Source organism: Thermobia domestica, chromosome 3 (assembly GCF_964235325.1).
Source record: "Thermobia domestica chromosome 3, izTheDome1.hap1.1, whole genome shotgun sequence".
In the NCBI taxonomy this organism is placed as follows: domain Eukaryota; kingdom Metazoa; phylum Arthropoda; class Insecta; order Zygentoma; family Lepismatidae; genus Thermobia; species Thermobia domestica.
The window spans coordinates 330,780,578-330,796,982 of NC_137456.1; the positions used below are offsets into that span (position 1 = coordinate 330,780,578).

General features: G+C 37.1%; 1 protein-coding gene across 2 annotated transcripts in view; it reads right to left on the reverse strand.

Moving 5' to 3' along the window:
• LOC145681954 (uncharacterized) overlaps nucleotides 1–16,405 on the reverse strand; it is a 192,696-nt gene that overhangs the window by 160,000 nt on the left and 16,291 nt on the right. For both annotated transcript variants that reach the window (XM_081753554.1, XM_081753555.1), the window contains exon 2: nucleotides 7,712–7,812. In XM_081753554.1, coding sequence (XP_081609680.1) covers nucleotides 7,712–7,812 — 101 coding nt within the window. The remainder of the gene's footprint in view (nucleotides 1–7,711; nucleotides 7,813–16,405) is intronic.

The window sequence follows — 16,405 nt, forward strand, 5'->3', positions numbered from 1 at the left end:
ATTTCCATTACGTTCAATTTGCCTTCCTCTTCATTCGGTCCATGATGCCTACCAGAATGCCTTGCTTCCCGCCTTCAATCCCCAATGTTCATGTCCTTGCGCCGTCTGATGACAAAGAACAACATTGAGAAATTGACGAATAACGTTCATTTACAAGTAATATACACCTTGGCAGGTTTTTTTTATTAATTGCCATTTAAATTAAATCGATTAGAATATTAAAAGAACAATTACAAGCGTCGATGGCTTTTGCTCTCAACGAACTAAATTTTCAAACATCTTAGCCACTTCACAACCTACGGTATTCCGTTCACTTAATACAAATCACTGCTGCAAAGTGTTGCCAGCATATTGAAAAAGATAAATCATAACATAAAGTTTGCGTCAACGTATAGTGCATGGAGCCTTATTCCACTTCAAACAACAGTAACTGGGGAAAATTAAAATGAAATGGGAGTGAGGGAGGACATACACTCACACCCAATTATATCGTATATCAAGGTAAGAAACCCAACAAATGATTATTTCACTATAAACACCCTATATTAATTAACCTCATTATCATGCCGTAGAGTTGTCGTGAGACTGTGTGAGTTACGTGGCCCTCACACCTTAAAAACAAAGACAAAGTCCTAGCAGCACCATCTTGCCTGGACCGTAACGTGCGAAATTACATGACTCTCACACATATCCAAAAACTAAAGGCAAGCTCCGCCAAATAACATGCAGATGGAGCGTTCTTTCCTCTCATTGCCGGGGCATTGTCATGGCTAGAGGGCTTAAAACCCTGAAGGGTGGACAATGAGGTTTATATAGCTACAAAGAAAGAGCTCTTCGGAGTTAAAAATACTACCACTATTAGGTTTACCTAATTGGTAACTCAAAATCTATTGAACGTTTTTGTACCGTGTGACCTATGAAACAAACTCGTCTATATGAGCAGCTGACAAATATATTGTAATATGACTGAACTTAATTGGTAAAGGGTAAATGATATTTTATTAACTTTGATATTAATATTTTGTAAATTTTCATATTCTAAATGGAAATAAAAAGTCAACTCTCACTCTGGTGCTGTTAGGTCGTTCACATGTGTAGAGCAATCAAGGAAGTCTCATAACTACTCAAAATTATGTCGGGTTAAAAACATTCTTTTTAATACGTAATATAACTTATGTTGTGCAGCAATGTGTCAATACAATAACAAACACTTCCTACTTTGAGTCATCAGCAAATTCTTGAAAATGTAATTGTAAGCGGAAGAAATGACGCTACCGAAAACTAGGAAGAACAAAAAGAGTAGCGAACTCGAGAGAGTTTTGAAGTGACCATCACAGAGGAAGGTTCGACCTCTTAAATCTTCTTCGATCAAAATCTTGGTGAGTACATGCTGGTTACGAATCGATAACACACTTCTATTATTCGACTTCATTACCATTTTCATTCACATGAAAATCTAACTCCTAATTAAATATGACAGTCATTATCAGTGACGTATTTACGATTTTGTTTCGAGGGGGCTTTGCCTGAAAATGTGAACATTCTGCAAGATATTTCATATACTTTACTATAGTAAGATTTCGGGGAGGCTTAAGCCCGGAATCCCCCCTAAATACGCCACTGGACATTATTAATTTTTGTCATAAGGCCACAACATCAGTTTTGGGTAATTATCGAATCTGATATCTCTAGTTTCTATTTATACAATTAAAACTATCCATCTTAACAAATTATTGCTTTACCTAGATTAAATGGTTAAACTTGTTATGAGATTGCACTCTAAATTGTAATCATGCTAACATGTTTATTATTGTATGAGATACGTGAGGATATGATCGTGTATGTCAACGTCTGGATTTCGATCCAATGAGTTCGCATATGTTATGGTGGAGTAAGCGCCGGATTTTCTGGCTAACGCCCTTGTTAGAAACATTTTTTGGTGGTGAGTACAAAAGAAGACTTATGGCTAACACCTTTGGTATAAATGAACGTGCTGATCTGACAATGTATGTGAGTGAAATAATGGAATACATATAAATCGAAATACGTACCGAATGTGTTACATCTAGCCGTTAACAATGAGTCACATTAGTTCCGATACCAAATGACTTACTCTTGATTGGATAAAATGGTTATGCTTTTCTCATCTTTACAAGTTCACTGATAAAGGGTATATATATTGAAATAATCATGTTTTTGGTTGTATTCATTAATATAGGATATAATTAAGTGATGTGTACGATATTCTTAATCTACCAATCATACAGATCCCTTTGATATATAGGATATATATTTCAATTTTGTCCATATATTTTTAACCCTGAAGGGGTGCAGGCACGTAGCCAAGGGGTGGGTCCGGGGGGTCCGGCCCCCCTTCGAACCAGGAATGAAAAAAATCTTAAGGAAGGATGAAACAAAAAGGAAAAAAGAATCAGCTTTAAAAATAAAAAGCCACAGGAAGCGTTTGGTTACTCTTTCTTATGAGGAGCTATGTGTGGAGGAAACGGGATGATTCAAGTTAAAAATGTATATTATTGTAATGGAACATACCGACTTCCATCTAGTTCGATGCTAATCCTATGGACTACAAATGAAGATCGATAAACTGGTTTGAACAGACAGACTCTCGGGTAGAACTTAAGAAATGCTCCCAATCACCAATAATTTGAGCATGGCAACATAGGTTCCAGTTACACTTGTTGAAGAAATTTTCAATTTCGCGGCAACACTAATTCATTTTATAGGATGTGTTTACTGCCGAAAGAGATCTCGTTGCTATCCTTTGACGCCATGAAATGACGATGAGAAAAACAAGAAGAAAGAAGACAAGAACTGAGTTCGAATGACCTCGGAAAATGGTATTGTTTTCAATACGTTTTACATATTCTTTTACTCGAGATTTCTTCATAGTTTGTAATTAAAATACTTACTGACACATCCTCATTTTAGTGTCCTAACAAACCAATATGGGTATGTTGCCAGTAAAATAGTTTAGATGGATCAAGCCCCTGCTGTGTAAACACAGTATTTCACGTCACGCCCCTCTTCCTATTAAGAAATACAGACTAAACAGACCAACATATGTTGCCAGGAAAATAGTTTAGTTTGATCGAGGCCGTGGTGTGATAACCACAGTACTTCGTCACGGACCCCCCTATCACGAAATCCTGGCTACGTGCCTGAGGGGTGGATTCACTTGCAGGCAAGGAATTAGAACATGTTTCGGAACTAGCTCGACAAACCATTTCAGAAAATATATAGGTTATCCCAAGATTCAAGATTCAAGTTTGAAGTCATTCCTGGTCAGAGGTAAAAGTGTTTCATATCTCAGTAGTTGCTCTACCGTGTTTGCGACAGAAGTAGAGTGACGTTCGTTTTCATTACTAATGTATATTTACTTTATTTCAAGACTATAAAAAAATAGAATGAAACTTAGATACAGGAAAATGTGTAATATCCTACTTACAATATTTCGAGTATGGTAGTTGAGAAAAATCTAAAACCACTTTGTACTTGGTTCCAAAGATGGAATCAAATTACATATATACTCAATTCGTATCATTTTTACTATTTCTCGTGGTTTTTGAAAAGCTAATATGGCTTATCCCCTAAGCCTGATTTTCTCAATCAACACAAATTACCTGAAGATTTTCTTCAAAATGTTGTTACTGTTTCTCGGATTAAATATCATATTTAGAGAAAAGCTGGACTGTAATACATGAGACAATATTCAGGTATTAAAAGAAGGACGTTTTTAGTACATTTGTGTTTTAAGGACATATCGCTCATCCCTATTTTTACCGAAGGTGCATTTGTATTTCCCTATTTACCTAAGGGATTTCTCTAACTAACTAACTAACTCTCTGGCCTATGGAAGTCGGACATACAATGCCGCGTTCACGAAAGCTCTCCATTGACTTCTATCCATGGTCGACTGAATCCAGTTTCTACTTTGTATTCCTATCTCTGCGAGATTCATCTTAATATTGTCATCCTATCTGCGCCTAGGTCTTCCTAATGGTCGTTTTCCAGTTAGTCTTCCAGTCAAGACTTTGAAAGCATTTCTACTTTCTTCCATCCTAGCTACGTAACCTGCCCACCTAAGCCTCCTAGACTTGATGACCCTAACTATGTTTTTAAAACCGTATAAATTATGTAGTTCCTCGTTATGAATTTTCAGCCATTCCCCATTCCCGTTCCTCTTGGGTCCTAACATTTGTCTCAGCATCTTGTTCTCAAATACTTTCAGTCTATATTCTTCCTTCCGAGTAAGCGACAATGTTTCGCAACCATACAGATCAACTGGCATGATTAGCGTTTTATATACACCGTGAGCATAAAGTCCTGCCCTGATTATAAAAATTTATTACGGAATAACCGTTGGACAGAATAATGTAAATTCTAGTCCGTTACATAGGCGAGTATTACAAGTTTTTTTTTAAAGATTAATAGATGGCACTAGTGCTACCCAAGAGCGACGCAGTACGTTACTTGGCGCGCACGGGTTAGTTGGCGAAATGGCATCGAAACAGGAGAAAGTGTAATGCGTGCTGTGGTATCACGAAAGCAAATCGCCCATCAGTCTTCAGTGTAGGTTTGTGACTTTGTATGGTCGTAGCCCTCCGGTTGTGAAATCAATAAAGCGATGTTATGAAAAATTTAAAGCAACTGGCAGCGTTCAGAACCCGACTCAGAATTCAGGATCGATTACCGATTCACGGTCTGGGAACGATTAGGAACGCTCTGCGAGCATTTTCTAGCATTTTTGTTCATTTAGGGAGGATTGTCCTATTACAGACAATCGACATCCCCTTGCAGTCCGTATTGCTGACTCAAGTGGGACCCCGTGGCCATCATCACATAGTCATCTCCTCACCTTTTTGTGGAGGGCCAGTGCTTGCACTGACCGACATCTCCGCGAGGATGTATTGCTGCCTCAAGTGAGAGCCACAGTGGGTTTCCTCTCTGCCTCTACTTCGTACGATCGCCTCGAAACACTCAGTTTCCTCAACTTAGTACACGGGCAACACTCCTTGAGTGCCCCGTTTTTGCTATTGTAACTGTCTTCTCTTGTTTTCATCATGCATAAACTACTGGGAGTGTGTCGACCACCTTCTCTAAAACGTGAATCTAAAGAAAAACTTCATTTCACCGACCTCTCCCGCAAAACACGAACCTGATCAGGATCTTCTGAGAAATCAACAAGTTTCGGAAAACGAGCACGCTCAAGATCTCCAGTTTACACTTATCAGATGCCAAACCAATCCTCTACTACAGACAAACTAACTGATATGGACCTGGAACATGTTCCTAATGGATAATCCGGATCTGCTTCTCCCAAACCTACCATCCATAATTTCCTGATCACGAAATATGATACTAAATTTAGAACACCAAAATTAGGCTATTTTCAACTTCAAAAATATATGCTGAGAGCAGATATTGCTGACATAATCTTCACCCAGAATGGGATTATTCTCAAATCTCCGGACGTCAACTTCGCTACAAAACTTCGAAATAAGGCCTCTTTTGAAATTTTTGGCCCACAGGATAATATGCAACGCCTTTCACTTTCCTCCAAAACACAACTGCCTATTCCTCGGCGACCTCCACAACTATCAGTCGTCATCCGAGGTGTACCTCCAGACTACACTGATGCAGAAATCGAAGATGAACTACGCTATGCTGGACATGAAATCACAAAATGTATTCGAATCATCGGCCAAAATGGACCTATCTATATGGTACGAGTGCTCACCAATTCTAAAGATACCATCGATGACCTCCTTCTTTACGGTGCTTCCATCTATTGTAAAAGACATCGCGTAGAACCTTCTAAAACTCCAGCTCCTTTATCAGTACTCTGTGCACGTAGCCAAGAATACAATCAACATACCACTGCTTAATGCACCAAAACTCGTATCTGTGGATACTGCACTGGCAATCACAATACCAAATCCTGCCCCAATCTACAAGCCGCTCCTAAATACAATACCTGCTCCGAAACTCATGCTACCTATTCCTACAAATGTAAGGCTAAACCGCAACCTCTACCAGATAAGGCTAAACCGCAACCTTTACCAGATAAGGCTAAACAAGATTTTTGCCATCTACCACCCTGACCATTTATCACGGCACATCTATCCATCTTTGCACTAGTACTCATCATTGTGGTTCCAGAGGCTCATCTGTGTTCATTATTTCTGAGTTGCCACAGAACAGAAGCTAACCCTGCATTTGTCTCTACTAATCATCTTCCCTATGTTTGTCTTGTCCAGTTGCACTGCATTCATCTATCATCTCATTATCCTGTGGATGAACTCCTAGCTTCAATTTCTCGCCGCTTATAGATACCTAAATGATGCCCTCCATATTTGAAAGGTCCGATATATGCAATGGATGTCCTGAATGAATGAATAAATAAATAAATAAAGAAATAAAAGAAATAAAGAATGTGAAAACCCAACTACATTAATCAATGCAAACCCCCCAAAAATGCACTGGAAAAAATAAATAAATAAACAAATAAATCACTTAGCCCTCACCTTCTCTCACCTATCCCTTAGCTTTCCCTTCATGCCCTTCCCGAAGAAAGGGTGTACCCCTTGACCGGTTTAACCTTGTAAAAAAAAAAAAAAGAAACAGGCAGCGTCGAAGATCTTTCGAGAAGTGCTAGGAACTGGAATACTGCTTAGACATTCTCCGAGTTACCAAGGGGGCACACATTGAAGTGGTCTAACGTAAGAGGTCTTAAAAAACTTGTAATACTAACCTGTGTAACTGACCAGCATTTACATTATTATGTCAAACGATTCTTCTGTAATAATTTTTTGTAACCAGGGCAAGACTTTATGCTCACCCTGTATTTTAAGCGTCAAATTTCTCCTCAGAGTTCGCGACGACAACAGATTTTGAACTGAATAATAACACGAATTCCCTGCTTTTAGTCGACATTCAATTTCTTCGTGAATATGATTTTCGTTTGTTAATACTGATTCTATATATTTGAAAGTATCCACTTTATCAAAAGTATTATTTAGTATTATAACGCATCCATAATTTTGCGTACCACGGTACTACGGTCCCGACGCACCCTAGCGATTTCTCTATATTTTTCTAGTGTCTGAGATTAAATTCTTAAAAATATCATAATTAACTTTGCGTTAAGCGTTCCATTCAGCAGCGAAACTACTTGTATATCAAACGTGAAACTGCAGTATAACATGAAATTCGAAACACATGAGCTCCCAATGAAAATCAAACTCGGGTCTCTCGTGCCGCGGACGCTAACAATATAATCCCCAAGATAGCAATCACATAAATATTTCATAATTTGAATGTTTACATTGGATAGTAATTTTATAAAACTTAAACTCATTTATAACTAAAGTCAAGTATACTGCTCGCCCTGTTAAAATACTCATATTCGCGCGGTAGCTCACTGGTAGAGCCTTCACCTCCCGTGCTTGGGGTCCTTGGTTCGATCCTAGCTCGCGCCGTGTGAACTTTGTTGATGGAAAAACACTGTGTTCGTGGGTTTCCTCGGGGTTCTTGCCGTTTCCTCTCAGTTTCTTCATTTCATTAATTTCTCATCACCGCCGACTCCTTTAGGCTAACCGGCATAACCATAAGACTTAGCACTAAAAAAATTCATTTTTCATTTCAAAATACTTATTCTAAATCACTGTTAGCAAAATAATAAAATACCTACCAAATTTATGACTGCAATAGTTATTGTGCCTCTCCTCAATGAACATGCTCCGCAGCAACATGATTTCACAGTCCACCATGCCATGTTGTCGTCTTTGAACTCTGAAAGTGAAATAATATTACTTTTAAACGGAGTGGAAGCAAATCAAGAAGAGTTTTATGTAGAAATTTATAGTCTTAACTATGAATAAGAAAAACGTTAAATTTAGTAAACTTTTCGTTCCACAACAATTTTGCATATAAAATTCTTAATAGTCTTAAAGAAAAAAGAAAAAAAACAATAAGACCAAACGATGAAAACTTGTAAATTAAGAATAACGTTGAAAAGTTTCCGCATAATATAGAAGGAAAAGTAAGGAGATTAGAAAAAATGGAAAATGAAGAATCGTTATATTGTTGCAGTATCAGTAAATTATTACACAGCAAAATATGGAATTCACTTTAAAACATGAGATCCTTAGTCAAGAATAAGCTTTTATCTACAGAGACGAATGCCATTTAATGTAAGGATAAATTGCATAATATTATAGATAAACAGCTACTTCTCACAGCACAGACAACGAGTGGGTAGCTGATTTCCGAAGAGGGTAAAATCTCAAGTGAACGAGAGGCGTAATCAGTATGAATCAGAATTATAGTAACCGTAGAGAACATTGAGTGTATGAAGAAACCAATATCCTAAGATAAACAAATTAGTCTAAAGCAAATAGTAGATAGAGTATTGCGGGACGCATTCATTACGTTGCTCATAAGGAATTAATAATGACAGAAGCACCAAAGTTTGACAAAAAAAATAATAATAATAAATTAAAAACTAGTCACGCACAAGATTTCTGTGACTAACTTACAATGTTGGCCCAGTTTCATTGTGATTACTCTATTTTTTACTTTGTTACTCTATTTTTTACGTTCCGTGACTAACCTACAGTAGCTTGCCGAACTCTTATCTATTAGAAAGTCAAACTCTCATCTAATTTGACCTTGGGAAACTTCTTAAACTGGTTATAGTGCTATAGTGTATTATGGTTATTGGACACACTGGTAGACTCCGCCCACCGTCAAAGTCCGGACGTTCCCATATAAAATTGATTTGTTGTAGATGGCATAGCTCTTCATAGCTATGTTGAAGAGCTGATCATCAGACTCCGTCGAATTTTAAGATTCCGTCATTATCATGTTCCCCATAGGAAACTTGGATGTTCATTCCTTCAAATCAAGGTCTACATAGGAAAGTTGAATGTTACTATGGCTATTTTGCGTTTCATGATTATTTTGGTTGTCAAAGCTACGTTTTTGTTTTGAAAGAAGTATCGGGTCACTTTATGTGTGTGTGTGTGTGTGTGTGTGTGTGTGTGTGTGTGTGTGTGATTGAAGCTTCTATAGAAATGGATGATTTAATCTTAACTGATAGCCAGTGAACAGTGTCAGATTTACGTATAAGCTAAACAAGCTATAGCTTATTGCCCCACTTTCTTGGGGACTCCAAAAATTTTAAAGACAAAAACTGGCTGTAATGTAATTTCCAGGTAATAAGAGAAAGCAAATAAGATAAAACGCAAAGACAACGGTATTTTGTATTGTTATGCACTAGGCTCTTAAGAAGCAGTAATGAGGGCCTCGTTTGTCATGGGATCCCCATTTCTCAGCCCTGTTTGAAATGGGGTCCCTTTTCCTAGCCCCACTTGTAATTTGGGCCCTGTTTCAGAGCCCCGCTTATAATTGAACCCTGTTTCCCATTATAATGGGACCCTGTTTCCCAGTCCCGCTTATAGGCCTAATGGGCCCCGTTTCCCAGCCATGCTCTTTATGGGCCCCTTGTTTCAGAGTCCTGCTTGTAATGGGGACCTTGTTTCCCAACCATTACATTCACCTACTTTAATAAGACTTCACAGTATAAGTGTTATGGTGCCTTGTACTTGTATATTGATGGAACTCTAGTGCTGCCTTTCTCCTACTCTTTGGAATATGACAAGAAATTAAGGCTACTAACGGTGGATTCATTAAGAATTAGATATGAAACGACAAGCTGGCAAAATAATAGTAAAATATCAAGAAATTACAGCTCTAAGCGGCGATACTTTTTATAACGCGAAATTATAGATATTTCGCTGTATGTATTAGAAGTAGTGTCAAGAAGTATTTTCATAATATGTAAATAGAGTTACTATTTTTACCATTCATTTTTATAATGATCTATAGAGTGTCAATAATGGTTCACTAAAGAAAAGAAGAAGAACAAGGATCATTCGTTTTAGGCTTCTGAGTGGTTCGTTTTGATATATTAACAGCACATTGTATTTTATTATGTATCATTGTGTTCAGAAGTGCACAGCTCAATTTAACTTGTGTAAGTTAATTTGTAGTAGTTTGAATGTGTTAGGAATATCGGCACTAGTTACTACATAGCAAGATAAAATGCTAAATCTAGTCAAGTCGCAGTACAAAGGAGTTATGTATAATATTTATAGGCTTTATAATCATTTTAGTCTAACACTAACGTTTTTCAACGACATTTTGATTTTCAGCGAATTGCATCGTACTACACGTCGTGTAATCTCCAGGGCTTGCATTCCCTTTTGACCTGATTTACTCTAGTAACTTGACCTGAAAAAACTCACACGATTGGTTGAAAGTGAAGTTAAGTATCAGGCAATACTTACTAATCCTGGGTGATATTCAGACTGTATTTACATCGGATCTCTGGAGACGTTTGAAATTTTACCAAAAAACCTGAATTACTTCAAATTAGTAATGTTGCGACCTCCACGTATGGAGGAGCTTTGATGGAGTGGAGCTTTGATCATAGTTGGCATAGAAGGAAAAAGAGATCTGCAAGGGGCTTAATTAGGATGAAACTAAACTACAGCTAATTTTACAGTTTTTTGTACTATCTTCAAAACAGACAAACGTAATCGAAAAGTGGAAACGCAGTGAGATAGACAATATTATTTTGCATGAGATATCGTTACTATGACTCAGCAATCTGCTTTCACTTTGCAAATATTTATTTCGGCATTTATTTGCTCCTCTATAAAAGTCTGCTGTCCGAATGAACAGTGTGGACTACTATGATGATATTGATACTATATAAACACATTCTATTAATTGCACTTGTATTGTGTTTAGGTTAGTGCTAATAGTGCTATGTACAGGGAAAGTCAAATTTATGGACCCGATTTCAGAAATTTATTGTGTTAAATCCAACAAACATATGTTATTATGAAACGTGTGCTAAGAAAGGCAAACTGTCCAAAGTTCCTTGAAACATTCACAAATGCTCAATGTGAGTACCTCGCGTAACATGATACACATCAAGCCGATAGTCTCTCTCCTGTCAAACCTTTTCCAGTATATTGCGGTCAATATCAGCATTGGTTGCTGTGAAGTGGACACGCAAGTCATTTAATGTTGTTGGACGTGGTGCTACGTACAAATGATCCTTTCAAAACCCCACATGAAGAAATCACATGGAATCAAGTCATGTATACAATAATCACAGATTTGTTTACATCATAGTGAGGCACACAGAAAGATCTCTGCCTTCCATTCAACACCATTTTCCTTAACTGCTTGCTCCTAACTTCCAGCAGTAGAAACTGGAAACATGGGGTGGGAACTAAACTTAGTAAGTTAGCCTTTCGAAGCGCATGTCTCACAATAACATAAGTTTATTAGATTTTACACAACAACTTTCTGAAATCGGGTCCATCATTTTGACTTACCCTGTATAATTATTAGCAGTTTGCATAATATATTGACATTTTTTATTATTTCATGCTATACCAAGCATCCGGAGACTAGATTATGAGTCTGTATTTTGTTTCTAGAGAATTTTCAATGTGTTGTAAATGTTGTAACTTGATCAAATGTAAGGTAATAAAATACAGATTTGATGTGTAAACCTATTTAGACATCTATTAGGTTTATAAATTAAAATATGGCATATATTCAATCCCCAAAAATGGCTACAGTTTGTCACTGGAAAATATATTATATATGCGTGTATTAAGGGGTCCATCAAACCTAAATCCGGTATTGCCAGTGAAGTGTGTTTGTATTTGTTCGTTTGTCTACTTCTTTATTCAAATAGATGTGGATTTGTCTGTGCGTCTGCCTACTTGTTGTTTATTAAAATAGGTGAGTATAAAGTGAACAAAACACTGCCAGTGAAGTGTGTTTGTATTTGTTCGTTCGCCTACTTCTTTATTCAAATAGATGTGGATTTGTGTGTGCGTCTGCCTACTTGTTGTTTATTAAAATAGGTGAGTATAAAGTGAACAAAACACTGCCAGTGAAGTGTGTTTGTATTTGTTCGTTTGTCTACTTCTTTATTCAAATAGATGTGGATTTGTCTGTGCGTCTGCCTACTTGTTGTTTATTAAAATATGTGAGTATAAAGTGAATAAAACACTGCCAGTGAAGTGTGTTTGTATTTGTTCGTTCGCCTACTTCTTTATTCAAATAGATGTGGATTTGTCTGTGCGTCTGCCTACTTGTTGTTTATTAAAATATGTGAGTATAAAGTGAATAAAACACTGCCAGTGAAGTGTGTTTGTATTTGTTCGTTCGCCTACTTCTTTATTCAAATAGATGTGGATTTGTCTGTGCGTCTGCCTACTTGTTGTTTATTAAAATAGGTGAGTATAAAGTGAATAAAACACTGCCAGTGAAGTGTGTTTGTATTTGTTCGTTCGCCTACTTCTTTATTCAAATAGATGTGGATTTGTCTGTGCGTCTGCCTACTTGTTGTTTATTAAAATAGGTGAGTATAAAGTGAATAAAACACTGCCAGTGAGGTGTGTTTGTATTTGTTCGTTCGCCTACTTCTTTATTCAAATAGATGTGGATTTGTCTGTGCGTCTGCCTACTTGTTTTTTATTAAAATAGGTGAGTATAAAGTGAATAAAACACTGGCAGTGAAGTGTGTTTGTATTTGTTCGTTCGCCTACTTCTTTATTCAAATAGATGTGGATTTGTCTGTGCGTCTGCCTACTTGTTGTTTATTAAAATAAGTGAGTATAAAGTGAACAAAACACTGCCAGTGAAGTGTGTTTGTATTTGTTCGTTCGCCTACTTCTTTATTCATATAGAAGTGGATTTGTCTGTGCGTCTACCTGCTTGTTGTTTATTAAAATAGGTGAGTATAAAATTAACAAAACACTGCATTAGTAGTAGTGAATAAACGAAAAAAAATATAATTATTCATCTTGCTTTAAGTTTACGTCCCGTGATTATGGCTGGAGCAATAAAAGTGTAAGTTACATCTTATATCACAATAATACGCGAAGCAAACTTGAACTGGAATCGAACAGAGGACCCACCCACACATGTACCGTACGTTTGTTCATAAAAAAAAGGTCACTTCACATTGTTGGATTGGAAGAAGAATGAAAGATGGAGTAACGACATTGAATTATACCGTTAAAAAGGACACAAACATACATACACACATACACGTATGTTATTGTTCCAGGTATACAATACAAGGTTAGATAGTGTCTGATTTCAGTTTCGTTTTATATTACATTAATAAGTGTAACACGTATGTAGCTGGGCCGCGGTGGTTCAATGGTAGAGCGTTCACTTCTGGTGCTTGGGGTCACTTGTTCGATCCCAGCTCACGCAAAGTGAACTTTGTGGTGGACAAACACCGTGCGCGTGGATTATCTCCCGTTTCCTCCCACTTTCTTCATTCCACCATTTCACTTATTTCTAATCATCAACGTCTATTTCAGCCTAACCGGCATATGCGTGGGACGTAAAACTAAAAAACGTATATAGCTTCGTATGTTAAGAGATGTTTCACTGTATTAGGAATTAACTAGCTCTATTTTACCCAGTAATTACATATGAATTGATTACATACGATTTATTGTAATCATTTTGCAAAATTCTGCCATTATTTCAATTTATTCATTCCCAGCAAGTTTTAGTGCGTGATTTGTTTTAAAATACGAAGCGCATCCAGAAAGTAAGATTCCCACGCGTCCCATAGCTGGGAAATCGTATGTTGCGCGAAGCGACTGCGTATAAATGAGAGAGTAAGGTTCTAACATGACGCATGCGCCAGCGGAACTTCCCTAATTCTCTCAGTAGCGTCGTGGCAGTGATCGAAGATTGGCGTTCCTATTCCAGCTCCCGCCGCGTGTGAAGTGCGAACAGTGATAAAGCTTTTCAATGCACAGGGCATAGCACCGACTGAAATCCATGGTCAGTTGTATCGTTGCAAAAATGTCAATGCTGACTCTTTGCGTCTTGCCTTGTGCACTAGCGTCAGTTGCTTCAACACAAAATTTCTTGAACAACAGGCACTCCGTGACAGTGGTGTGCAATAAGGAGCGGAACATCTGCAGCAACTGCTTACTCATGCCGCTAGGCACATGTACCTGGCACAGCTAACAATGGATTTCGATTGGTGCTATGCCCTGTGCATTCAAAAACTTTATCACTGCTCGCACTTCACACGCTGCGGGAGCTGGAATAGGAACGTCCATCTTCAATCAATGTCAGGACGCTACTGAGAGCACTAGGGAAGTTCCGCTAGTGCATGTGCCATGCTAGGATCTTACTCTCTCACGTACACGTAGTCGCTTCGCGTAACATACGGTTTCCTAGCTATGGGACGCGTAGAAAACTTCCTTTCTGGATGCGCCTCGTATTAATTGGGAAAAAATTCCCTCGTCCCATGTTGAAATCACATTCGTGTAATAATTAATACTGTACATAGTTGCAATTTCATTATTACAATGTTCTATCCCTGTTTTTAACGTTAATTGTTGTGATATTATATGATCTCTTAATCTTCGCTCCTGCCCCTTCCTGTCTACGTTATTCGCTCTGGATAACTTTCATAAGAAAATTATCCATTGATATAATTGTTTTCCAGAAGTCCAGTTTTTCAATTTGCAAATATTTTGAATCTTTCTGTTTTGTCTTTTTTTTTAATGCAGCGTAATTTTAATAATCCTCTCAATGAATTAACATGAATAAAAATGTACTTTACAAAAAAAATTAAGCTAGCAACAAATGCGTTCCTGCATACTCACTAGACTCAGTCTAATATATAATTATTGCTTCGATCGATCTCTTCATTTCTAAAAACTTTTTGACTACACCCTTCTAACTTCCGTCTGTTGATACTCCACTTCTAGAGTACCGCTCACTAACTGAATCTGGTATAGGCTTATTATTACTGTATATTGTCAATTTTTCCTTATTGAGGAGGAGGTAAGCGAATGACCGTTGAAGACGTTGCCAATTTCAGTCATCTGCATCTGTCCGTCAATCTCTTTTCTCGGAAACGACCGCGGAACCATGGAGAGTAGATATGAGTGGGTCTGCTTTGTCAATTATTTTGATCGAAACACCGCCCGAAACAATGAGGTCATGTGGTTCTCGAAGCCGTACATGAGAACAAGGTCGCTTCGTATTTTGAAGTGAAATAAATAAATAAAAATATTGCCTTCTTTCCTAAACGTTAAACGTTTTCTAACTTGATGTCATAAATAACCTATGATACCGATTGATATAATTGGATGTGGGGGAGTATTCCTTTTCCATCCAGAGGTGTGTGTAAAGAAATTTGGGGGGCTGTTAGGGGGTGTAGATTACTCCCTGATCAGCCACCCGCCTTATAAGTGCCAAAACAAACACAAAATAATAGAAAAATTCAGAAGTTAATTACATTCTCTCTCTTCAAATTGATTCTTAAAAATGACGAGTTGATCAGCAATAATTCATGAATGACACAAGCACAAATAAGTAATGATTCCTTTTAAAATTAGCAAGAATTACCTGCAAATAAGGTGTTTCAGAATTACCAGCCACAAATTCTCGTGTGATCAACTCAAGCCACCAACACAAGCAGAACAAATGACGCATCAGTATGAGAAGTGATGACGCAGCAAAATTAAATGTAAGGCTTAATATATAATTTCGTTTGCAAAATGGCCAATTACTATCAGGGGGCCAAAGATAAAATGCTTTCCTCTACGGTGTTTATTTAACAGATTTGTGAGCATTTTAAATCTTTATAATTTTGCTTTATCGGAGTTGAATGTCCCTCTATATTAACCCTAGTAACACCAAAGAGGGCCTGGAAGGCACAGAAACTAGTTTTGTTACATTTTGTAACATTTCTAATTGGATAAAAAATCTAAAAAAAACAAAAAATGATATTTTCAGGCTTGACCCCATTCATCTCAAAGCGTACTCGCTTAGTTTTTAGTGTTTTGTTTTTTCTCTATTTATAAAGAAAGAAAGCGTTGTGGGCCTCCGAGTCCTACCTCTTCGTAGTACTAAAGGGCTATTCTCCACATACGCTGTCATATAAAGATTTTATATATATATATATATATATATATATATATATATATATATATATATATATATATATATATAAAGAGAGAGATTCTGATTATGTCCTTGGCACCTAAATATTTTATTTTCTATTAGTTTATTCGTTCAAACTTTGTAACACCTAAATTTAATACTTTATATTATAATAACTAACACACACACATATTATATATATGTATATGAGAGAGAATCAATTTTAAGTAGTGACAGGAAAGAGCTATGCAGCTGGAACTCTAGTGTTATGAAGCATTTTAGTCCTAGAATTTACAAGCAACAGTCTGCAACACTGACTGAAAACGTATATTTGAAAGGAAATTTTCAGTTTGTTATTCTGTGT